This window comes from Euphorbia lathyris, chromosome 8 (assembly GCF_963576675.1).
Source record: "Euphorbia lathyris chromosome 8, ddEupLath1.1, whole genome shotgun sequence".
NCBI classification, from domain to species: Eukaryota; Viridiplantae; Streptophyta; class Magnoliopsida; order Malpighiales; family Euphorbiaceae; genus Euphorbia; species Euphorbia lathyris.
The window spans coordinates 52,450,017-52,475,342 of NC_088917.1; the positions used below are offsets into that span (position 1 = coordinate 52,450,017).

Here is a 25,326-nt window from a genome sequence, read left to right on the forward strand (position 1 = left end):
TTGTCATCCCTATTCAACAGATAGCAACAAATAGGATTCCATAAAAATAACTCTATTTTTGTTTATCATATCTTTTGGATACCCGTTAAATAATCATATCCGTCAAAATTACTAGTTTACAAATAGAAATTAAATTACAAACACACAACAAACAAATTGACTGCAAATAATAAAACAAACCATACGAAAATTTAATTTGCTACAAAAGATTAAAAAGCTTTAAATTCTAAATAAACATATAACTCCTAAAAAAAATATAATAATAATTCAATCGGTGCTTTCTATAGTTATTTTGTTTTTGATAAAGTAAACCTTACTTGGTTATTTTCATCGTTGAATGATGTAGTATAAAATTCATCCAATGGTGAAAACATACAAAGTAATGTTTACTTTGTCAAAAACAAAGTAACCATAGCCTTTACTTAATTCAATTGTAATTACATTAATTACATTAATTGATAGAAGTAACTAGATTTGGGTAGAAAAGGGTACCCAGACAATGTCTCGTACTCATCACCGCTAATTTTTAAATTCACATTCTGGTCCTAAAATTATCTATAATTTAATTGTGCAAAGTTCAGTTTTATATTAATGAAACATTTTCTATTCAATTAGGTCCTCCACTTTCTGCATCCGCTAGCTAGTCCTATAAGCATAAAATATAGAGTTTTGGAGTATAAGAATCAAGATTGCTGCTGTGAAGAAGAAGACTTACCCAAATGTGGAGATGCAGGTGCAGGTGCGAAGGCGTCGAACGGAAAGTGTAACATCTGATCTGTTTTCCGGTGAATTGAATTTATAATAAGATAAGAAAGTAAGTTGAATTTTGTACTAAATCCACTAGTGTTGTTCTGATTCATACTAATTAGAATTCACAAAGAATGAAAGTTTACATATACAAATAGTGTTTTTGTTGTGAAACATGGAGGAATGTATCGTATGGTACAATGATAACCTATAGGTTCCAGGAAATGCTCATTTCTTGTTGTATTGCTCTCCACTTTTTTTCATTCATTGCCCCCTCTCTCCTTTTTTTCAATCGTAGTAGTGTTCAAGAGTTGAGCTTTAACTGATTTGATCGGCGTTGCCCTTTTATACAATCATGATTAGCGAAACAGTAAATCCAACATTAGGGTTGCCATTAAAGTAAGACCCAAATGACTGAAATTTGATGATAGGTGGTTAGGGTTTGAACTGGATTTAGGCTGTGTTGCTGCTGGTGGAGGAGTACCTCCTGACTGATCAGTTGATTTAATTACTGCTGGTAATGGTGGATCAACAACATCGTCCACATCCAGAACTGGCATAGGTGCAGTTGCTGGTGGTTGCATATCAGGGCTAAGGAAACCTAGTAGAAGTGGTGGCTCAATTGGAAGGATAGTATATGATAATTCATACTCCCCACCGCATACATTATCTGCAATTTCGCAGATTTCACTTTTAGGGGTTTAAATAATTTTATAATTTATACATTAGTTTTGATCAGCACTTACTTAAGTATCTGCTTGCAGTTCCAGGATACTCGGTGATGATTCCATCAACTGCCAGTCCAGAAGTGTAAGTTGAAAGCTCCACAGTGGGATCTGCGAAGAAATCGAATGGGATTGCACCATATTCATTCCTGAGAACTGAGACATATACTGTGAGATTGGCTTTATGCATTTCTTCTACAACCTTGGTTGGAGTTTCACCAAACCCGTCATCAGTGGTTGGAATGATGGAAAATCTGGGCAGAGTAACAGCATCTGCATACTTTCTGATTTCATCAACTGGCTTCGCAGGCGCATCGCTTATTTCATCTTTAAGATATAACACTCTTTTATAAGCAGGAACATTTTGGAATTTGGACAACACTGAAGTGTCATCTGATTGGATCAGAACTTGTTGTGTTGATTGTTTGTCAAATGTGGCATTGATCAGGGCTTTGCTAACTGCAGTTACTATGTCAAGTCCCTTCTTCGAAGCCAGGTAAGCAGCATTCTACTAGAAGAAATGTTTTTGAGAGTTAAATTTGCAAAATAAGATCAACAAGGTCTAAAATCTAAAGTAGGAAAAATATACCTCTATATTAATCAAAATTCCTGATGCACCTTTTACTTTAGCAACTTCCAGAAACTCGACCAGAGTTACAAATTTACCGGCATTTTTGCTTGCTGGGTTTCTTGGGAACAGGTTATTATCTCCTAAAGGGCTTGTCAATTGAGCTGAGACAAGAGAGGATCAGTATAAGAGGGGATTGCTAGAAGAATAATGGGGGAAAATGTGTATGCTGGAAAAGAGCTTACGCTTGAGTGTCTGAATTTCAGCCCATGTAAGGTCAAATGTAAATACTCCAGGATCCTTTTGAATTTCAGGGATAGTACTAGATCGGGACACGAATGTAGGCATTGCTGTTGTATCTCCAGTAAGATCTGCAGAATCCAAACAGAAAGATATACCATCCTTTGACATTTGAACCGAGCAATCAATTATGTCAGCCCCATCTTTTAATGCTTGTTGATAAGCAAGATCAGTGCTACCAGGATATATTCCGCTCGCTCCATTGTGACTTATGATTGTAGTTCTACCTGCTATTTTTGTACCAATTAAAATTTCACAACATCTGTGCTTTTTTTAACCATATAATTCATTAGAATGCAGTCTTACCCTTCTTTGACACCTCGAAGTTACTGAATTCTCCAAAGCATGCTGCAGAAAAATCCAGAGGGAACAGTATGAATACTAACAGTTGAAGAATGAAAAACATAGATAGATAGATACTTTATAATCTTACCAACAGCTGATGATGCTGCGGTAGGGAAATCTGAGATGAGCCCATCAACAGAAAATTGGGGATGATCGATGAAATTCAGATACTCTACGACTGGATCGTAGTGGTAATCATAAATAACCATGTCATTTGCGAAGCCAGTAACATATACTAGTAAACCGGCTTCATGAGCATCAGTAACAAGAGAAGTTGGAGCTTTCTCCAAATAGTTAGCTTTGGTTGTAGGCCATATGTAATTTTTGGGGACAAGAATACCAGAAGCAAATAACTTGATTGCTGCTAGATCTTTCAAGATATCACCGTACTTTTGATTCGTGGAGGGCTCAACTAGATTTTGATCAAGAAAAGCAAAGACGAGCTTAGTTCTCTTGCTCACTTTTCCTGCAAGTGCCTTCAATAACCCGATCTCAGGACTTGAAAGGTAAGCAACAGACCGCAACAACTTCTGCTTTTGGATGTATGAAGCCATATTCAGTTTGTGTTCATCATAGAACATACTATACTGCAAGAAAGAATCAAAGGTGTAAATTATATACATACATGCAGGATTATTCAATTTGTCTGGATGTTGAATGAACCTGGTTGGGTAGAAAGATTAGATAGATTTACCTGAACATTCAACCAATATGCATCAAATTTAGTATGTAAAACATCCTCCACAACAGCTATAGGCACTAGATTATCAAAGGCGCTTGGTCGAGTCAATATATTTTGCATCACTGTAACATTTTCGTAAAGCTGATCGGAAGTAAAATCAATAGAAAACCAGCCAGTAACCTCCTTGCCATTAACCTTGTAGGTCTTTTGCTGTTTAGGGTAAACCATATTTACATTAGTTGAATTGTCAATCTTGACATCAGGTTGGCAAATTCCAGCTCCATCTTTTGTTAGTTGTAAATTGCAAAGAATAACCGTATCTGTGACACTGCTTGTTTTAACTAACTCATGTGCAAATGGACTCGATTCTGGAAATACACCCGAATATCCACCTCTAGCAACCACCACAGGCGGATCACCTGCCAAAAAAGAGAAATAATGTATTAGTTTTAAAATCCGGATTGGGGAAGGAAGACATAGGAATGTATATAATTACCTTTTAAAGTCTTCCATACTTTGTTGCTGGTAGGTGGTTTACTTTGTGATGAAGATGCATGAATTAGCAAAACAAGTAGCCAATACTTGATCATTTTCTTCTAATCCTCCTATCCTGCCACAAACTGATGAAGAATCAAAAATCAAAATCATTTTAAAGCAGCTTGAATTTGATTAGATTAGAACAAAATGAGACTTACAAAGAGATTAAGAATATGAAAAGAACATTGCCTAGGCCTAGGAGAATGGAGGTGGAGGGGAGAAGAGAGAGAACCAAAAAAGATGAGATTAAAAGTGTAAAAGGTCTCTCTAATTACTCCCACACATTTGATCGCATTAATAGCTGAACAATAAATAAATTATGGTTTTTTAGAAACAGAAACATCAATTGAAGGGAATGAAATTAACTGTTTTATCTTACTATTTTTAATTCCTTAAAATTAGAACTTAATGTAGGGTGTAAATGTCACTTTTTTAACTTCCCTTTTATTTATCACAATTTATATCTTTTCCACCGATTCTTCAGGAACCTCCAACTTAAATATTTACCACTATATTTTCTTCAGGATCCTGCATTTTAATATCAAATTAAAGAAATATCAGTTTCCTATTCATAATTATTACATTTTATTTAATTTTCCTGCATTTTTTTAACAATCAAACACAGGTTAAACCACACAAACGAAACCCCTACTATTGTTCCTGTTGTTTTCTCTTTTGTTTTGTTTTCCTCGTTTTTCAATTTTTTTCCGTTTCTGTATACCGAGAAATTTTATATATTGAGCTGTGAATCTTTTATTTATACATCTCGGAGATCTCGTTTCTTACGTTATAGTGCAATGTAATCAAAGTTGTCATGTAATGAAATGGAATAAAATAATGATCAAATTTCGTGTTCAGTTTGCAAAGTAAAAAAAGTTAAAAAAAAATGAAGTAAAATTACTATTATATTATCCATATTTATTCATTTAGTTAAATGTAATCATAAAATTTGATTTACATAATTAAAAACAATGATGAAGAAAACGAAAAACTGAGAAAAAACAAAAAGAATAAAATAGATACAATGAAAAAAGAAAAGTGAGGAAAACTAGCTATTTGGTTTGAAAGGGTTTTTTTCATTTTCTTCATTAATTCGTTTTTTTTCCACATTTTTTTCTCTTGTTTTCCCTTTTATTTTTTCATTTTCTTCGTTTTTCTTTTCATTTTTCATTTTTTTTATCATTGAATAATAGTTTTGTAATGACCATTCATGTCTTTTTTTTATTCATTACATAAACTTGTAAAGAAAAATTGATTGATATATTTATAATTCTGTTGAGCTTAATAAAACGTTATTTGACCTTTGAACTATTTAAAATTTTGACATTTAATCATAACCTATTCCAATTGGTATGGAAATTAACAGAACCGTTTTCCATCCGACACGTGCAAAAATAATATGGCTAAACAAATATGTTAATGGGCATCCCTTGTAATGGTCATTTTTTACAAAAAAAAAAAAAAAAGGATTTTGGAGGTTTTGCTATTTCATAATATATTTAAGGGTTAATTACAAAACTAGCCTTTTTAAAAACTTATTTACATATCTAGTTCAGTTTTCCAACTTCTTACAAATCTAGGTAGTTTCACTACATTTGGATAAAAATACCATTATCTTCCTCATTCCTCATTTACCACACTTTTTCTACACTTTTCTTCTTCCCTTCTTTTTTTGCTTTCATTTTTTTACAACAATCGAGTGAACAATCCAAGAGCTAAATCTTTGTTCATTCATATAAGTATGGTGTTCGGTTTGACCTAAATTTCAATTTTAATTTCAATATAATATCAGATGTGTGTAAGATGATGCATAGGTTTATGCATTTCGAACCCATTCAACCCATTGAAACTCTACATTTTTTTAGATTTGTCGCTATACAATAGTTTTCTGAGATTCTCGATATTTGTCGCATCTGTCACACCACGACCTAGTGCGACAATGGCGTAGTATTTTAATGTTGTCGCGTTTATCGTATTTTTTCACGATGCGACATAATCCAGTAGTATGAGCTTGTCGCTTTTGTCGCATTTTTTCAGGGTGCGACAAACTCTCTTAGTACGAGCTTGTCGTGTTTGTTTGTTAATGTGTGTTTTTTTTTTCTCAAATGCAGAAGTATATCGTTTGGAACTGTTCCTTGTATGATATCATGACACGACCATTGGAAAACCGTTCGAGAAAATATGGCATACGTGGACGGTCAATTGAAATTGTTCCATTTTGCAACTAACATCGATTTGCAAAGGTTAAAAGGGAAATGATGCAACCGATTTTGAACTACATATGTCCACGCAGTCGACATACAGTCCTATTGGATAAGGATAAAGATATTTTTGTCCAAATATAGTGAAACTACCTAGATTTGTAAGAAGTTTGAGAACTAAACTAGATATGTAAATGGATTTTAAAAAAAGGATAGTTTTGTAATTAACCCATAAATTTAAAGATAGATTACTTTTACAAGTCAACAAAATATACAGATTTTTAATTTTTTTTGCCCGACACGTGCAAAATACATAATATTTTTTTTTCTCATGTATACATATATCTTTAATTTATTATTGAGTGATAACATAACATACATGTGTAGTAGAGATAACAAGATTCACAACGAATGAGAATGAAAAACTTTATTAGTGATATCTAAAAATAACCTAACTTGTTAATATTTAAACCCTCAGTTGTATCATTTACAACGTTAAGATAACTGATCCCATGAATTTATAGCTATAACACATTCTATGACAAATCAAATGAGAAACAGCAGATTAATGCTCCTAAGGAGACGACACGTCATCCATATAAGCTTTTGCAACACGTGTCATAACCGGTCCCCTGTAGAAAATCCCGACAATTAACGCGGCTCAAACCGATTAATAAGACTTCCCTAAGAAAAGAAAAGAATATGATTTGATTTCATAGATGAATTGTTGATCCCAAAATGTGGTTTTAAAGATGATTCTAAATAAGACTAGCAAGTTTCAACTGTACAAAACGTTAAACTCTCCTTTTTTTTCTGTTTCTCAAGGCTCTCTTGACAGGCCCCCCAAAAAGTACAATCATCAGTTAATTTAATATAATTAATTCACTTTAATAATCTACAATCTAAGAAATCATGAAACATACAAATTCATGAAATTTTATACACAGAACACACCTTCATAAGCGTTGTTGCTAGGATAAACTAGTGATTCAGTCTGAGGAGAAACTCAACTCATCCACAGCTATGGATATTTTGGACTCCATGCCCTTGTCACTTATTTCTTCCTCACCCTTTAATTTGATACCCTTTTCTTCCTTTACTTCTGCTGCATTTACACACTCCACAAATCTGAAGCAACTGATGAGATGATCATTTGTTAATCCGGCTACCTGCATGAAGGAGTACACCACCGTAGGTCCTACGCTGCGGAATCCTCTTCTCACTAGGTCTTTGCTTATTGCTTCTGCTTTAGGAGTTTTTACAGGAACTTGCCGAGGATACCGGAATCTGCTCACTATTGGCTTGTAGTTCACGAAGCTCCAAATATACTTGTCGAATGATCCAAACTCATTTATCACCTGCCACCAATTAAACCTGCAAAATATTAGTTATAATGATAATTATAGAAAGTGTGCCGTATCCAATCCTGTAAAAGTCACAAAATCTAATTTTTCCTCCCTGAAGTTGGCATTCAACCTCAAAATCTAACTTATGGTCATTTAACTCCCAAATAGTTGTGATACAGGTGCTAAGTTAAAGGAGAGAATGGGGCTTAATGAGCATAAAAATCAGAAATTGGAGGGTACATTGTCCTCAAAACTTAAATTCAGGGTGAAAACTGAAATTCCTACAAGTCATCTAATCAGATTGAAAATTAGTTAAAATTATCAAGCAAGCTGGCATCTTGAAGAAAATAAATAATTAGGTTGTATAACTACTGCCATAAGATAATACATCAAGGTCAAGTTATATAGTTTGTCCTGCCTGTATACTTCAAAGAAATGTAGATATATCATATGCCAGGACCACAACCATTCAACTAACTTCTCACCTAACTTACCTCATCATATGACCATTCAGCACTTTAATTTATCACTTGAAAGGTTCGGCAAAAAGGAAAACATTTACTGCAATTATGAATGCTCTTATCCAATTAAGGTAAGAACAAAGGATGTGAATACATAACATAAAATCCCACTTCTGGAATGGAAAAGGTTGAATTGAATACCTTCAGAAAAACAAACAAATAATAAACTTGTGATGCACTTTATCTGAACCTGGCAGAGAAGGATAATCTAAAGCTGAGAGAGAATCTACCTTCGATATTTGCCGTGCATTCTCCATGATAGAACGCAGTTTAACTTCTGATAACAAGGAGCTAGCTGTGCTTCCTGGTGCTATGATCTTCTTCTCGTTAAGTTTTGAGACTGCAATCGGATCAAAATCTGCAAAAACTTCCCTATGGAAGAACATACATGTATTTATTTAGTTTGTCAATCATGTAGATATCAAATTGTTCAATAGGGCGGCCTGGTGCACTACGCGTCCCCGCTAAGCGAGGGTCCGGGGAGGGGTCCCACCACAAGGGTGTATTGGGGGCAAACCTTCCCCTGCAAAAGAGACCGCTCCTAAGACTCGAACCCGTGACCTCTTGGTCACACGACAACAACGTTTACCATTGCGCCAAGGCTCGCCCTCTATCAAATTGATCAATACCTTTAGAAACACAATTTCACCTCTTAACTTGGCTCACAGGATCGATTTGCCCCAAAATGAACTTTGAGTATCAATTTAGTTCGCAACATGGCATTTTAGGCCAAATTAGTCCAAAAGTGACACGTGTGAGCACGTGGTTGATATTTTTCTAACACGTCAATTCTGAATGCTGACAGGTGCCGTTTTGGACTATTTTGACCAAAAGTACCAAATTGAAGGATCAAATTGATACCCAGAGTTCATTTTGGAGCAAGTTAATCCCAGGAGCCACGTTGTTGAAGGGCCAACTGACTGCTGACTCTATCAAAAACAATTCAATCTCGTTTAAAGGTGATTGTAACTGGAGTAATTCATTGATGAGTCTGATAATAGATAAAGTGTGGCAAGAATATATTTAGTACCTAAATAAATGTCGTTTGCTTAAAATGGCAGGCCAAGTAAGTTCAGCCAAAGCACCAGAAAAAACAAGAAGCTCAAACAATTTCCTGCATACACAGTAGCAGAGAAGAAGATCAAACATATAACTTTTGGAACAGGAAAGAAGAAGAGGCTGTTCAACTAGTAAACATGATGCTAGAACCACATACTTGTCATCATGTACTGGAACTCCCCATTCTTCATCATGGAAAGTAGCATAATACGGATCTGATTTAAACAAGTGAAGAACCCGTCAGTGCCAAATTTTGGAATGTGCATTTTTGAAGCATCTGAACAGCACTTGACTTGATCATGAAAATTTCATCGTTCACTGCTTCCTAACTCCTAAGTAATAGCCATGTTATCTTAACTTCCACATCATCACAGTTAATGTTTTAATCCATTATGTATTGATATATAACAACATATATTGGCCCTTTTGTCGTTAATTAACAAAATTTCAAAATTCTGAGAGCTTTCGAAATAGGAATTCATATTCCAATACAAGAACTCCAAATATCAATTAAGTTTATGCTCAACAAACGATTACTTCCAATCAATTTCCCAATATATAAAGGAATTAAATAGGATCCTATGCCTTGTTCATCATAGAAAGCAGAAACAATCAGATATTGGGAAATGGGACCTTATTGAATCAAATTATGGAAGGTTATCACTCATAGCAATTGGCAAGTAAGTATTATAAACTATTCATAACCTAAAGAAGCCTAATTACGGTGTTCTTCATTTGGATAATGACAGTGTGAGATTGTTCTAGAAACACAAAAGTAAAATAAGATGACTAGCTAATAGATGGTGGTACAGTTTTCCAAAACGTATAGCCTAATCTTCAAGGCGACTGACTACCTTTTTGAGACAAGCCACTTAGCTTAAGAACACATATACACTCTCAATTCATTTTACACAATCAATTGCACAAAAATGAAAATTTAAATGGGTTTATAAGTTGTACACTTTAAGCCATGTTACAATTTCACACTTTAGCCTTTCTTTCAAGATGCAAGGGCACCAGGCTCTTTTTTTTTTTTTTAAGATAACATAACATAGATGAATGCAAAGTAGGTTGTTTAAGGATTAATGTAAAAGCCTCTGAACAACAATATAGCTACAAAACATTGACAAAGATTTGCAAAACTCCACTTTGTATCCAATTGTATACCTCCAACTCTACATACAAGGGCTTGTGAGAATAACATAAAATGCAAATTAAACAACTTGAATTTCATAATCGACATGGTTTGCAATAACATGAAGCAAGAACGTAATAAAAGAGCATCATGACTTTGTAATTATGGTTAAGTCTAAAATAAAATAAAAAAATTCAGGAAGCGCACCAGAATTGGGTGTCACCCAAGCACAGCTCTTCTTAGATTGTGAAGCACCGGAAGCTGGAGGAGATTCTAAACCCCCATCAGAAGCAACACTTCTCGGCCTTGAAGCATATTGCTTTCTCCTAGTTCCTAAGCTATTTGATCGTGTCAACCTGCCAGTAGATGCTCGGCTATGGAATGAATCTGTGGACGCATCAGATGAACAAGAAGCGTTTAGAGATAAATTTGAATGCAACAACTGCTCATGCCGACGAAGCACAGAAGGAATGCTAACAGAATGTGATTTGGGGGATCGAGCATTGCCAGTAGCTACTGTAAATGCATTCTTCTCTTCACTTAATGAAACTTCCTCTGGCGATGTTTCAACTTTTCTCATTTGTTTGGAGGCAGGCTTCCTCGCAATTAATGACCCGGCCTTGTTGTTTCCGGTAGGTCCTAAGATAGGCCTGGTCTCAGAATCAGCCACATTCATAGACCTCACTCTTGGAGCTCCTGACATTACTAACTTAACACTGATTTTTAAATAGAAATTTTTGGTCTCCCTTTCAAAAAATACACGAAACTTCCCCCACTTTGTTTAAATGCTCCTAAAATTTAACAACTCCCCAGAGAATTCAATAAGACCCCCATATTTTGCTGAGCATCAATAAACAGAAAAGACATATATATATACAAGAACCATAAATGGGTCTTCCACTTTCTAGTAAACCGCATTCACCAACCATAATCTGGAACTAAACCAGCACAGATCTTGGGTTTTGACACTGCTCGCTCAAAACCCTCACATCAGTATCTACGAATCAGCTAAACAGAAGTCCCACAGTAAAACAACAAAAATTAAAAATGCACTGAAAATATAAAGAATTTAACTTTGAACAAAAAGCTTTAGGTTTTTATACACAGCTCAAAAGATCAGAAAATTAATGTATTATTTAAAAAAAAAAAAAGAGCCTCGAAATATAAAGATTCCGTTCTGCATTGTTAAAAACGAGATATAGAGAGAGAAGCTTTACCTACCTCTCTCCAAAACGAAAAAAAAAAATGGGATTTTTAAACCTTTGTCGTTTCAGTTCCCCTATATTGTAGAAAAGCTGACACATTGCGTGTGGAATTTACAGTTTTCATGGCTTCTTTCTTTTCTTTTTCTGCTCAGACTTTCCTTTTTCCTTTTCCTTTTTCCCGAGAAGATAGAACAAGTGTCTGAAAAATGCGATTGAAATGGATCGATCTCAGGGAAGGGAAAGGAATTGAATTGTGTAGTTGAGTATATAAAAATGAGAGAGAAATAAATTAAGTATAGAGGTAATGGCTGAAAGAGAGAGAGAGTGTGTGAAGATTGGGCCTTTTTTTTTTTTCTTTTGCTTCTCTCAGTGATGTTGACTTAGACAGCCGGTTCAGAGCTGTATTTTACCGGCTATATCTGGTCACTTCCGGTATCGTGTCCTCCCCTCTCAATAATCTTACACATTTTCTTAAATGTTAATCAATAATTAAAGTTAGGGTTAATTATAAAAATCGCTCAGTTGATAATCTCGTTTACATTTTTAGACTCATCGTAACATATATTACTAAACCAGACACTTTTATTTCCGAAATACTCCTACTTTGAAAAAACCCACCAAGTCATTGTATACAAGAACATCTCAGTAAAAACTTTGGGCGATTTTGGTTGAGTTTGTGCGGGATTTTCGACAGATTTTTGCATCAAACTCAATGGCAAAGGGCAGAAATAAAGTAAGTTTCATGCTCCTTGCATCTAAGATCGTGATTTTTGTTTAATTTTTGGGATTTGTTAGGATATTACGAGTTTAGAGTTTAAGATATAGTTTTCGTATGATTTAAGGTCTTATTAGGGTCAGAGTTATGTTTATTAGCATCTTTATGCATTCCAATCTTATTTGGGATGTTTTGCATGATTTAATGGGTTAAAAATACCCTTATTTCAGCAGCTCGATAGTTTTAAAGTTGTGAATTTCATTTGCGGTTTAAGCAACTGTAGAGTAAATTCATTTTTTTTTATGACTGCAAATTTGCATAAATTTTTAACCATTTTTTAAAAGCTTTTAATATAAGAATGAAAATAACATTTATACAAATAATGAATGATATATATGTATTTGTTTTGCTAGATATCAAACAAAATTAAAAACCATTCAATTGCTTTGGTAACTTTATCTATACAAATAATGAATTTGCTCTGTAGTTTCAAACACTACAAAAGGATTGTAGGAACTGCAAAAACAATTGTTTTTGCAGTTTTTTTTATTTGTTTCACAGTTACTATAACTGCGAAATATTTATGGTTTGTGTTTGTCTTCGCAGTTGGATTAAATGCGGAAGAGTTTAGTAACTACAAAGTAGTTTTGTTTTTCTTATTTCTCTTACATTAAATGTCAATTTTTTTTTTGCTATAATGTGAAAGTTTTGACTAAGGATTCCTAGAAGGGAAAGAAATTAGCACCTCTGGATGATAGTTTGAAAGGTATCAAATTTAAGTATCTCTTTAGCTTGAATACAATGGCATACAATGAGGGTCGACTTCGCTGTAATGAAGAAAGTGAAGAATACTTTATCAAGAAAACAAATGTAAATGTTTAAGAGGAGTTGTTTCGGACATTTAGTGGATATGGAATGATGCACATTATCTACTCTCATATGTTATGGCGTATTAACTAGAGAGATTACTCCATTTAAACCAAAACATAGAGAGATGTGGTTCAACGTCAAAGGAGTTAAACTCGAATTTGGAGATTAGGAGTTTGGACTTATCATTGGGTTGGGTTTGGCAATATGAAACCAATTTTGCAAAGGATGAGTAATTTAGAGAAGAAGAATAGATTGAGAGATATGTACTGATTCGGAAGATCAACTGATGGCCCAACTGGCCAATTAGGCCCAGTAGGGCCCAAATGGACTCACTATAAATAAGGAGGAGACAACCAAGACATAGGATCGGGTAACATACTTCCTAACTCGTTCTTACAGCAAATATATAATTCTCTAGAGCGACTAACTGTCTTGATCGTCGGAGTATACGCAGGGACCGCTCCCCACACAGAGACGATCATCGGAGAGCACAAGAACCTTCTCCGGGGAAAGCCGGATCACTGTTCCACGTATCCTAATTATTTGGTGCGGTGAACGTGGACTACAAGTGACCTCGGAGCTTCAAGCAAAATGCAAACCCCAACTGAGTCTGTTCCGACGCAAGCGCCGGAAGTGGGAGCAACTAGCTCCATGACTAACATCGAGCGTTCCGTACCGACCATTCCAATTTTCCCTAGAAACCTGGGACCACTAATGAAGGGGGTGAGCCCTGAAGAAGAAGAAACTTACAATACCACACAGCTCCTCAGTGCGATACAAGGTTTTCAGACCACACAGGCTATTCATACGGCGGCTCAGATGAAGATCATAGATCAACAGAGAAGCTTGCAGGAGGAGAACGCCAAAATCTGGCAATACCTTAAAGAAGCAGCGGAGATACAAAGAAAGGGCACTCTATCGGAGGAGCCCTCAGGACCCGGAGTCCTCGTAGGGAGAGGCGCCGGAGATGCCACGGCCGGAGAGAGCGGTGCGCGATGCGACGAGACAACGGCCGCGAGTAACGAAGACATGTTGGAGCTGAAGATCTAGTGTTTTCTAGACAAGAGGGCCCTCGGGGGCGTCATGGGAGGAAGCATCACCTCCAGTAAAACACCGCTACTACAAAGGATCATCGAGATGAGGTTCCCACGAGACTGGAAGGCTCCTCGGCTATCGCAGTATTCGGGAACCGAAGACCCGAACGACCACGTGGCATCTTTCATGAGTACCATCAACTTGTACTCAAAAGACGAGGACATCATGTGCAAAGTTTTTCCCACCACACTCTCTTCCAGTGCGCAAGAGTGGTATCGAGGACTCTCTCCGGAATCAATTGACTCATTCGATCTCCTAAAGGACCTTTTCCTCTCCCATTTCTCCACGGCAGCAAAAGTAAGGAAGATCAGCTCGGACCTCAACGGGCTCAAGCAGCGAGCAACTGAGCCACTGCGCAACTTTCTTTCCAAGTTTCATCATATGGCCTCACAGGTCAAGGGCCTCAACCTCGAAGTGGCTCATGACGCTTTGGCTAAAGGAACTTCATGCGAGCCCTTAAAACAGAAGTGTTTTCGGAAGATGTCGAGATCTTTCGAAGAACTCATGACCATGGCACAAACCTTCATCCGGTATGACGACTGCGACCGGCCCGCAGGGTACGAAGAGTCAGAAAGAGACAAGGCCAGAGGCGACACGCACAAACAGGAAAAGAGCAGACCGACCGTAGAGGCACGTGACGAAGGCCGGGCACGAAAGGAGGCCCCGATGCCTTTTCCAGCTCGAGTCAAGCGAACTAACATTGAGCGTAGAGGGGGCCGATCCCACGGGAAGGAGGTGCATTATGCTGCTCAGAGCCAGCCTCGCCGATTTGCACACCCGGCTCCACCGGTCGATAAAGGCAAAGCCCGTGTAGAAAAGGAGTACTGCAAGTATCACAAATCCTCCGGGCACTCCACGGAGAACTGCTATCAACTCCAGAAAGAGATTGAGTGGATAACTGAGGAAGGCGCGCCACCGAAGGCAGTTAGGCAGAGGGAGCAGAGCCCGAAGCAGCGGGACACCGGCCGAGCAGATGAACCAAAGCGACCTAGGCACCACGGGGAGATACACGTCATAAGGGAGGGAGCTCCGGCACTCTGTACGCCTCCGGATAGCTCCCGAAAGAGAAAAGCAGTTGATCAGACCATGACGTTGCAGCCACCACTCCGGACCAGCCATTCGGAGGCACTTGTGGTCACCATCAACATCGCCGGCTTTAAGACGCATCGAGTGCTGGTGGATACAGGAAGCTCGGTGAACTTGCTCACCTGGAAGGCACTCCGCGCGATGAGGATGTTGGTCCTTTGTAAGGTTGCAAATATAGTTCCAAGGGGGTGTTAGGAACTATTTTACCTTTTTAAAATAATTTGGGCAGATTTCTTTTCTTTAAGAAAAGTTTATAAAACAGCGACACTTAACACTCAGCAAGACACTGGCTTAGTCAATTAGTGACTAGGACAGCTTCGTTGCTTAGGTCAGGAAATAGCACTTAGAGTCTATTCCTGAACCTGCTCGTTTGTAGCGCACAACTCAGCTTGACCTCTTTTACTTGGTCAGTTTTAGTTTGTTTTAAGCAAGCAATATAAATAAGGAGTTAAGGTTTAAGAAAACTTCACTCAGCAGATTTATCCAGGTTCGGCTTCTTCTAAGCCTACGTCCTGTCCCCAGAACACTTCCGAGATTTCAAATCCTCTACTGAGCTCTTTAAAGGTAGAGCCTCAAACCTTTTACAATATCAGCAATTGAGTATGACAAGAGTACCTTCCTCTATACTTCTACTCAATCCTAATCTCTCCGCTGAGTACTTAAAACCGAGTACTCAGCCTCTCCTTTCTACTTCTAGAAATGATAAAGATTTTGTCCTAAACAACAATTGCTAGAACACCTTAGATGATTGAAAAACAATCACTCTAGACTTTTACACAAATGAATAGACTTTGTAGTGTAAGAATTTTTCTTTGCTTTTGATGGAGAACTTTTATATACGTTTGGTCAGCGTAACGGCTTTTGCTCAAAGTTCTCTTAAGAATGTGGATTCTGAATGCTCTATTTATAGAGAGCTATGAGAGCTTCTGGTTATTTCGAATTTCGAAATAACCGTTGGAGGGAAACGGCTACAAGTCGCTTTCACTGAGTCTGCCAGCAGTTCTCTTTAGCCAATCAGATTCCAGCGTCTTCTGTTCTTCGATCAGTGTGTCAGTATGTTCCACCATTTTGGGTAACGTCAACCAGACAGCTTGTTGTGTCTTCTGAACTTTACTAAATGGGGAAATACTTTGTCTGGAAGCTGTCTTATGGTCAGCAGGTCTTGCACGTTTTGTCGAGACAGCTCAGCAGCTTCATACCGAAGTTGTCTACGTGGATCTTCTCGATCCTTCTTTACTCAGCATGCGTTTCATCACTTCAACGGCGACGTTTTGGAGATACGCGGGCTGAGTGGTCTTTGGCTTGTTTGACTTGGGCCTTGATTTCCATATAGGGCTTGAGCCTTATGATCTTTATGTCTTATGATAAATTATAAACTCAACATTGAACAAACACATTAGTAACACTAAATCAAAGCATTTAAACTTAGTGTGTTGTAGAATATTTACTTTCACTTAATTAATTTTGTCAAATCAAAATCTTGTGGAAAGGTGTTTCAACAGAGGAATGCTCACACAGCCCTCCGAGCCGGGACTTTCCCCCTGGTTGGCCTGTCGGAAATTGAAGTCCCAGTAAAGGGAGTCATCTCTCTGTCAACAGTCTTTGCCGAAAGCGATAAGGAAGTAGAGGACACCGCAGAATGGGTGGTGGTCGATATCCCCTTGGCCTACAATGCCATCATCGGAAGACCTCTGCTGGCTAACCTGAAGGCCACGGTTGATATCTCCGAATTATACTTGACTTTGCTGGTCCAGCATGACAGAATCACCATCTAAGGAGATCGCATCTTGGCCAAAAGATTGCAGTGGGAGGCTACTCAACCTCGGACAGCACTTTACCTGGAAGACGGTCTGATGGACATGAGGGGATACAATCCCATACCAATTGAACCAGTCAGCGACTGTGCCATCACGGACACCAAGACAGTGAAAATTGGGACCAAACTCATGCCCCATTTGGCCGACGAGATCAAGGTTGTTCTATCAGAGCATTTAGACGTGTTCGCTTAGTGCACCGAGGATATCACGGGAGTCTCACCCGAGCAAGCAACGCACAGATTGAGCATCGACCCCTCCGTGGAGCCCTTGAAGCAGAAGATGAGAGTGCAAGCAAAGGACAAACAAGCTGCAGTCAAGGAAGAGATCGAGAAGCTACTAGCTGTAAAATTTATTCGCGAGGTTCACTATCCGGATTGGCTTTCTAACGTCGTACTTGTAAAGAAAGCCAGCGGAAAGTACCGCATGTGTGTAGATTTTACGAACGTTAATAAAGCATGCCCCAAGGATGCTTACCCACTGCCTAACATAGATCAGATTCTCGACCAGACAGCTGGTCGGAAAATCTTATCTCAGTTTGACACCATCGCTGGTTTTCAGCAGATCCCTCTGGACCCGGCCGATGCCGAGAAAACCTCCTTCATTACGCATGAAGGCACTTATTGCTACAACGTCATGCCTTTTGGGTTGAAGAACGCGGGGGCCACCTACCAGCGACTGATAGATAAGATGTTCGCTCACCTCATCGGCAATACTGTACAAGTATACATCGATGACATGGTTGTCCTAAGCACTGTTGAAAGCGACCACCCGCGTGACTTGGCGGAAGTGTTTAAAATTTTCAGAAATTACAACCTCAAGCTGAACCCGGAGAAATGTTTCTTCGGAATTCGTAGCGGCAAATTCCTTGGTCGTGTTGTGTCCGAGAAAGGTATCGAGCCCAACCCTACAAAGATCGAGGCAATCTTAGCGATGGAAGCACCGCGCAACTTACAGGGAGTTTAGAGGCTCAACGGGAGGATTATCGCCTTGGGACGGTTCATTTCCTGCTCGGCGTAGCGATGTTTACCTTTTTACATGGCAATCAAGAAGGAGCATCCTTTCAGGTGGTCTACGGATTTCCAGGCGATATTCAGCGCCATCAAAACTTTCCTCGCCACCCCCTACTGTCAGTACCAAAGCAGGGACGGGACATTCTTTTATACTTCACCATCACCGATGAAACGGTAGCAATTGTTTTAGCTCAAGAAGAGGAACCGGAGCTCTACCCAATTTACTTCTTGAGCAAGGTCCTGAAGGGTGCTGAGATCCGATACTCCGAGGTTGAGAAAGCTCTGTTCGCCATCACACAGGCGTTCGAGCGCCTTCGACCATATTTCCAAGCGCATACGATCGTGGTCAGGACCAATTACCCTCTCAAAAAGGCACTCTAGAAACCAGAAGTCTCCGGTAGGATCACCAACTGGTCGGTCCGGCTATCCCAGTTTGATATACGTTTTGAACCTCGCACAGCGATCAAAGCCCAAGTGTTGTCTGATTTCATAGTGGAGTTTACCGGGTCATCAACCAGCAGCCCCACGCCGATAAAAACTTGCAACGGCGACATATGGACCATGAGTGTGGACGGATCCTGCGGCCCAGGATGGGCAGGCGCAGGCATTGCAATTCAGAGACCTAACAATCTCCGAATACGGTATGCCATCCGTCTCGACTTCCCGACCACGAACAATCAAGCAGAGTATGAGGCCCTGGTCGCAGCTCTTCGGTTATCCAAAACAATTGTAAACGGACATCTGACGGTATATTCGGACTCTAAACTCGTCGTTAGCCACGTCAGCGGCACTTACAAGGTGAAGGACCCAACGATGTGTCGATACTTGGCCCTCGCCAAATCCTTGTTGAAGGATCTCGAAGACAAAGGAGTAACCTTTGACCTTATGCTTGTCCCACGTGAAGAGAACGAAGAAGCGGATGCCATTGCCGCTCTCGCAGCGGGCTCGTAGTCCAGTGATGCGCATACCCTCATCGAGACTGCTGTGGCCCCGGCCATTCACACAGAGTGCTCGCTACAGATCGACACGGCGGACGCAGCAGCAAGCGGGTGGAGACGTCTGATAATCAGGTACCTTCAAGATGGAACACTGCCGGAAGATCGGACGCAGGCATCCCTCGTGGTTCGGCGTTCCTGGTTGCGCTGTATATCTGGTTATGCTCCATGGAAGTTTTAATCAAAAAAAATCGTACCAAAAAATTAACTTTTCGATTAGAGTCTAGTTGAGGTCTGAGGAGCTACAAGACACATAGTACTTGGTGAGAGCGTTCTAACATATTTGGCTTGGCCAGATTTCGAGTTGTAATAAGCAAGTTACACTCCTTGGAAGTTTGGGACAAAGTCGAGCTTTAATTAAGACGTTGATCATTTCTAAGATTAAATTTCACCTTAAATGTCATCATAGAGTCGTAGTTTTTCTCAATATGAGTCCATTAAAGCTGACTGTTCCCAAATTAAACTCTCGGTTTGAAATTTACGATTTACATAAGTTCCTAGGATGATAAAATCAAGATTAGAGTTTGTAGTTCTTAATTTTTGTTCCAGATTAATTAGGGGTTAATCAATTGATTAGATCCACTTCTACATATAATCGACCTACAAATTATAAATTAACATATATTAATTAGGTGTCAGACTTTTCCTTTACACTAATTGTGGATCTCTGCAATGCCTTTAGCCCATGTTAATTCGGGTTTCCGAGACAAGATCAATCCTCTGCTGCCTCTTTTTATTCACTTGGATATTATTTTCATCATTTATTTTATACATTTTATGTATTTTCATTATTTTAGTGCTGCAATAGAAATAGTTAGGCACGTTTTCTGTCTTCGACACCTCAAAATGCACCTAAAACTGATCGGTAATATTACTAGTTGACATTATTAATTGAAAATTATTTCAGAATAAGGATTTAGAAACGAGGTTGTACCTTGTTGGAATAGTCTGACTGTTCCAACTTGTTAGAGTTCTCAAAGTCTCATAGTCCCCTTAAAATTCGTACTTTGTTATAAAGGAAAAAGTACAAAAATAAACCTTATGATTTTGATTATTTTCAAACGTGTTTCAAAACTTAACAAACAGATACCTGAAGGTTTATTCCGTTAGCAATCAGGGTCCGAAAAGACCAACGATGTTAAAAAAAAGATGACATGTCAGTCAAAGTCAAAAGATTTAGATGATCATTTTTATCCTTTCATTTAATTTATATTTTATCATTTATTTTATTTTTAAAATCCTACGCCTTACCCAATCTCCAACCGACTCCTCATCATATTTCTAAATACTATTATCTCTCTTCAATAAAGAGAGATAAGTGAGAGAAAGCAAGAGTGATTGAAAATATAATGTAGTATTTAGAAACATGGTGAGGTGTCACTTGAATATCATGTTTAAAAATAAAATAAATGATAAAATATAAATTAAATGAAAAGATAAAAATGCTCATTTAACTCTTTGATTTTGACTATCATGTCATATTTTTTAACATCGTTAATCTTTTTCAGACCATGTTTGCTAACAAAATGAACCTCAAGTATTTATCAAAATTTTAAATACAGAACTTTGTTTGAAAATAGCTGAAACCAGAAGCTTTTGTATTAATATTTAGAAACATGGTGAAGTGTCAGTTAGAGATTGTGTAATGTTCAAAAATAAAATAAATGATAAAATATAAATTAAATAAAAAGACAAAAATATCCCTCGAACTCTTTGACTTTGACTCTCAAGTCTTTTTTTTTACATATTTTGCTAACAAAATGAATCTCAAGTTACATGTTTATCAAATTTTTAAACACGTAACTATGTTTCAAAATAGCTGAACCACGAGCTTTGTTTTCGTATTTTTCCCTATTATATGGGTAAATAATTTATTAGTCCCCACTTTTTTATGTAACACACTATTTAGTCCTCTATTTTGAAAAATACATCTTAAGGTCCCTATTTTTTTGTCAATATTAACGCTTTGGTCCTTTTGTCTATTTTTTAGATTTTTAACAGAACACATCTTAATTTTCAAGATAGTCATAGTACAATTGTTGGACGAATTCCGCAAATGCCCGGTTTCACTTGTAGTAATAAAAGGTATCGATCCCACAGAGAACGTTTAATAATTTGATTAAAAATTAGGGAAAAGTACAAAAATAAACCTTGTGGTTACACCTATTTTCGAATAAGATCATGTGGTTTAAAAGTTTGCAAAATGGTACCTTGAGGTTCATTCCGTTAGCAAACACATACCCAATTGACTAACGGTATTAAAAGTCAAAGAGAAAATAGTTAATTTAGTCCTTATATTTATTTATTTTATAAAGTAACTCTCATTATTATCTAATTATCACAAATAAACCCCAAAATAAAAAATAAAAATCAAATATACCCTCTTCTTCATCTTTTTTTTTTTTAATTTCTTATTTTTTTTTCTCCCTCCTATCTCTTCTCTCTCTTATTCTTGCTTTGGTTACAAGGGACTCCATTATCGCCACTGTATGTTGAAGGACCTCGTCTTGTTCTCTGGTAATTAAGAATTAATCTCTTGTATCTAATATAATCTAATGATTAAACATGTCAAAGTGTACGTCACAAGAGCCCACACAATTGGAGTTTCCCATTGTTCATCAATTTCAGACAGATTATACAACTTCAGTGGAACAGGTAAGCAAGATCCTAATTTCAGACGAAGCGTTAAAAATAGGAATTGGGAAGTGGGTTCTTAAGAAAACTGAAGTTGAAGGTTTAATCGAGTTGCAAAATAGAGATGAAGATGCCATTTTTGTGACACTTCCAAGCTTCCCAAACGAGACAATACCATTACCCCTCCACGTTATCTTTTGCTCTTTCATTTTGAGAAAACACATAATCTTCATTTTTCTCAGATCCCGTTCTTCTTTTTCAAATCTTCCATTTCCAAATTCTATCATTTCATCGATGCAAACTACTAATCAAATCATTTCAATCCTAATCCATATTTCTGAGTTTTCAAATACCAGAGATTGATTGATGCATTGATTGAAGAATAGCATCTACCAGATCATAAATGGCTGCACAACAGCAACCGGTTCTTCAAAAACCGTCGGGATACAGAGACCTAACCAATTCCTCCGGAAAACCAACCGGAAGACCACCGAATCGAAATAAAAAAATTCAGCCAAGAAAACAACAAAGTAATTGTTGTCGTATGTGCTGTTGCATCTTCATTATCTGCATAATTCTATTATATATCCATTTGAAGGGTCCTTCAACATACAGTGGCAACAATGGAGTCTCTAGTAACCAAAGCAAGAATATGAGGGAGAAGAGAGAGAAACATAAATAGAAATAGAAGAGAAATTAAAAATAAAAAAAAATAAAAAAGATGGTGTATTTGATATTTATTTTTTATTTTGGGGTTTGTTTGTAATAATTAGATAATAAATAGGTTAATTTATAAAATAAATAAATATAAGGACTAAATTAACTCTTTTCTCTTTGACTTTTTAACACCGTTAGTCAATTTGGTATGTGTTTGCTAACGGAATGAACCTCAAGGTACCATTTTGCAAACTTTTAAACCACATGATCTTATTCGAAAACAGGTGTAATCACAAGGTTTATTTTTGTACTTTTCCCTAAAAATTATTGATTTGATTAAATTCGTTTTCTCGAGGTTTATAAAAAATCGTTAATGGTTTAAATGGTTTCTAATTCTAATTTTGGTTATAGTTAAGATTACAATTTATAGAAATTATATTTAGATTAAAGTTCATTTCAAGGTTTATTTATAATAAGCGAAAACACAACTTATAACTTTGATTTTTTTAGAAAGATATAATGAATTATCGATTTACTCAATTTAAAAGCATTGAACTGTAATTCAATCTTTCCTTTTCACTTTTGATTGATTACCTTAATCAAATGCGGTGTTTATATCCGATTAATCGATCTCTCGTAATGACCAAATATAAAGCCGAATTTGCTTAAGTGCCCAACAAGTTAGCATGAAAAATACCAAGATCTTTATAAATACTTTGCATGAAACACCCGTTAGAGCTTCTTACAGAATGTCGCTTGATCAAACTTTAGAATGAAACAACAGTGATGGAATTGAATTAAAAGATATTCATTAGTTTGAGTTGAAACATCTCAAGTTAACAGAGAAGAAGAAGTTTGAATGTCATTTGACTAGGAAGAGTTCTGGTTTGTCAATCCTTACTTAACTTCGTAGGTTTGTCAGACCGTGGGTCGCCCGCAACACTGGGCTTTCTCGCTGAATCCTCGAAATAGCAATCTTTCAATTGCCTACGAAGCATAAACTCGACAAGAAGAAACTCTAATATAAACAATAAAATCTATACATTGTAGTGACTCTTTGTGTGTTGTGTAACACAAAAGTGTAACACAAAAAGTGTAACAAAAAGTAACAATTGAACTCTGAATTCTTCATCTATTTATAATCTTCCAAGAGGTATGCTGAAGAGACTTGTCCGTTGGTGAAGGGTTGCCTCTATCCGGATGAAAGGATGCGTCGTTGGAGAAATAAACATGTAAAATATGTTAAACAGCTTCACTGTCCCTCTAGAGATTTCAAGAATCTCATACGTGACAAGGGGAAGAATAAGGAAGGAGGAGGCGCGCCTTGCTGGCTACACATGTCGCGGTCGAGATTTTAAAAATCTCGATAGTGACAGAGACTCTTCTTTTCCTCCTTTGTTTATGTGCTTCAATTCTCTAACGTGATTTCTGATTCCCGTATGTGATATTAAAAAAAACTTGATTTCTCACTCATTTCTACTCCATTTTTGCTCCTATTTGGATTTTTCCAAATAATTAACATCTTGCACACAAACAACAAATACCAACGTGAAATCTTTTCAAAATAATATAATTAATATATTTTTTTACATGAAATTGACATATTTATGCATGTTAATTTAGGTATATTTTGGGCTTATCAACAATACAAAATGGTCATGTTACTTTGTTATTTCTTGTTGTCTGTTTATGCTAAATATAATGGTTAAAAATCTTTAAAAAAATTAGACAAAAGAACCAAAGGTTAATAATGAAAAAGGATAGAGACATTTGATGTGTTTTTCAAAATAGATGGACTAAATAATGTATTGGGTAAAAAGGAGGGGACTAATAAATTATTTACCCTATAAATATTGTATTTTCATAGTTAATTTTATTATTATTTTAATTGTATTTCTAAAGGATGTAGTTGTAATGTTTTCTTAATTTTGAGGTTGAAAATGTAATTTTTTGCACCTTTGTTACCGTCCAAAGGCGGTCAGTACTTCCCACATGCGTCGTTACCGCCCCCTAAATGACCATCCACATGCTAGATGACTATCGCCCATAGAGGCCTCGCATGACCACACACATGCCGGATGACCACCCATAACATTTGTTTTTTGATGAAAGGCTGGGACGAGTTTAGTCTTGCATTCGCACATCCCAACTAAGTTGGCACCCCCTAGCGCAAGCCTAAACAAATCCAAGTATTATTAAAAGAATTAAAGAATGATACAAGAAAGAGAAGTCAAAGAGTGCGTAAATGAGAAACGTTACATAAATCATTAAAAACAAAAGCATGACAGAAGGCAGGTGCAGAGTGCCACCAAATTAAATTTGAAGTCGTGACCCCAAAACGAGCCAACGCGTCTGCTGATCTGTTGCCTCCGCGATAAATGTGCGTTACTATTACTTCCATTTGAGAGCATAATTGTAAACAACACAACCATTGCTGCCTTATTGTCACCCATAACATTTGTTACCATCCACATAGGTGACGTTAAGACTAAGACGAATACACCTCCACAATACCACCTCGCTCTAACCCATATGCCCTGTTACAGGCCACACGGTGTCTGCTATAGCTCACGAGGTGTCTGCTACAACCCACTCAATGTATACACTATCCTGAAAACTAAAAATCATATTTTTACTTTTTTGCATAAAAGATTGGGACGCGATTAAGTGGCTAGACATCCCAACTAGGTTGGCACCCCTAACACACCAAATCAACCCGAAATATTATTAATAAAAAATGAAAAATTACAAAGGGAGGAAAAGGAAAATAAAAAAGGTTCAAAACAGAAAAATTAAGGAAAAAGAACATGAGCAACATTACATAGGTCGTCAAAAACAGACGATTAACAAAAATGAGGAGCCGAATGCCACCATGTAAAAGCCGTAGCCGTCTTGCCAAAAAGGGCAAGTTGATCTGTCGCCTGATTGCCCTCTCGATAGATATGAGTGATTCTGCAATTCATATTCGAGAATCTAGATAAACATTGAAGCCAGTCTTGTCTAATTTTCCAAGGAGCCATGGTAATCCTTCTGTTTAGCATATCCACCGCATATGCAGAATCCGATTCAATCCAAA

General features: G+C 37.3%; 2 protein-coding genes and 1 long non-coding RNA gene across 3 annotated transcripts; 1 reads left to right on the forward strand and 2 right to left on the reverse strand.

Moving 5' to 3' along the window:
* Positions 1-624: 624 nt before the first annotated feature.
* On the forward strand, positions 625-2,323 carry LOC136204230 (uncharacterized). The gene is made up of 3 exons (XR_010675094.1): positions 625-814; positions 1,512-1,968; positions 2,173-2,323. It is a non-coding gene; the product is annotated as an uncharacterized lncRNA (long non-coding RNA).
* On the reverse strand, positions 821-3,957 carry LOC136204229 (glycerophosphodiester phosphodiesterase GDPDL6-like). Its single transcript, XM_065995439.1, has 8 exons — positions 3,864-3,957; positions 3,380-3,786; positions 2,774-3,272; positions 2,647-2,688; positions 2,286-2,567; positions 2,062-2,204; positions 1,494-1,980; positions 821-1,417 (listed from the first exon to the last, which is right to left on the reverse strand). Exons 1-8 carry the CDS (start codon positions 3,955-3,957, stop codon positions 1,107-1,109), a joined length of 2,265 nt encoding a protein of 754 aa, XP_065851511.1. The 3' UTR covers positions 821-1,106.
* A 2,835-nt stretch (positions 3,958-6,792) lies between these two features.
* Positions 6,793-11,698, reverse strand: LOC136203197 (uncharacterized). Its single transcript, XM_065994289.1, has 5 exons — positions 10,374-11,698; positions 9,189-9,246; positions 9,003-9,086; positions 8,203-8,344; positions 6,793-7,463 (listed from the first exon to the last, which is right to left on the reverse strand). Exons 1-5 carry the CDS (start codon positions 10,867-10,869, stop codon positions 7,095-7,097), a joined length of 1,149 nt encoding a protein of 382 aa, XP_065850361.1. The 5' UTR covers positions 10,870-11,698; the 3' UTR covers positions 6,793-7,094.
* Between the last annotated feature and the right edge of the window lie 13,628 nt (positions 11,699-25,326).

Excerpts from the sequence above, each read along its gene's own strand:
- LOC136204229 (XM_065995439.1), bottom strand. The coding sequence starts at position 3,957 with ATGATCAAGTATTGGCTACTTGTTTTGCTAATTCATGCATCTTCATCA. Across the intron at positions 2,689-2,773 it reads CGCAGCATCATCAGCTGTTG|CATGCTTTGGAGAATTCAGT; the intron begins GTAAGATTATAA and ends ATTTTTCTGCAG. Across the intron at positions 2,205-2,285 it reads TGAAATTCAGACACTCAAGC|CTCAATTGACAAGCCCTTTA; the intron begins GTAAGCTCTTTT and ends CTCTTGTCTCAG.
- LOC136203197 (XM_065994289.1), bottom strand. The coding sequence starts at position 10,869 with ATGTCAGGAGCTCCAAGAGTGAGGTCTATGAATGTGGCTGATTCTGAG. Across the intron at positions 8,345-9,002 it reads AGCAAACGACATTTATTTAG|GGAAGTTTTTGCAGATTTTG; the intron begins GTACTAAATATA and ends GTTCTTCCATAG. Across the intron at positions 7,464-8,202 it reads ATGCACGGCAAATATCGAAG|GTGATAAATGAGTTTGGATC; the intron begins GTAGATTCTCTC and ends AATTGGTGGCAG.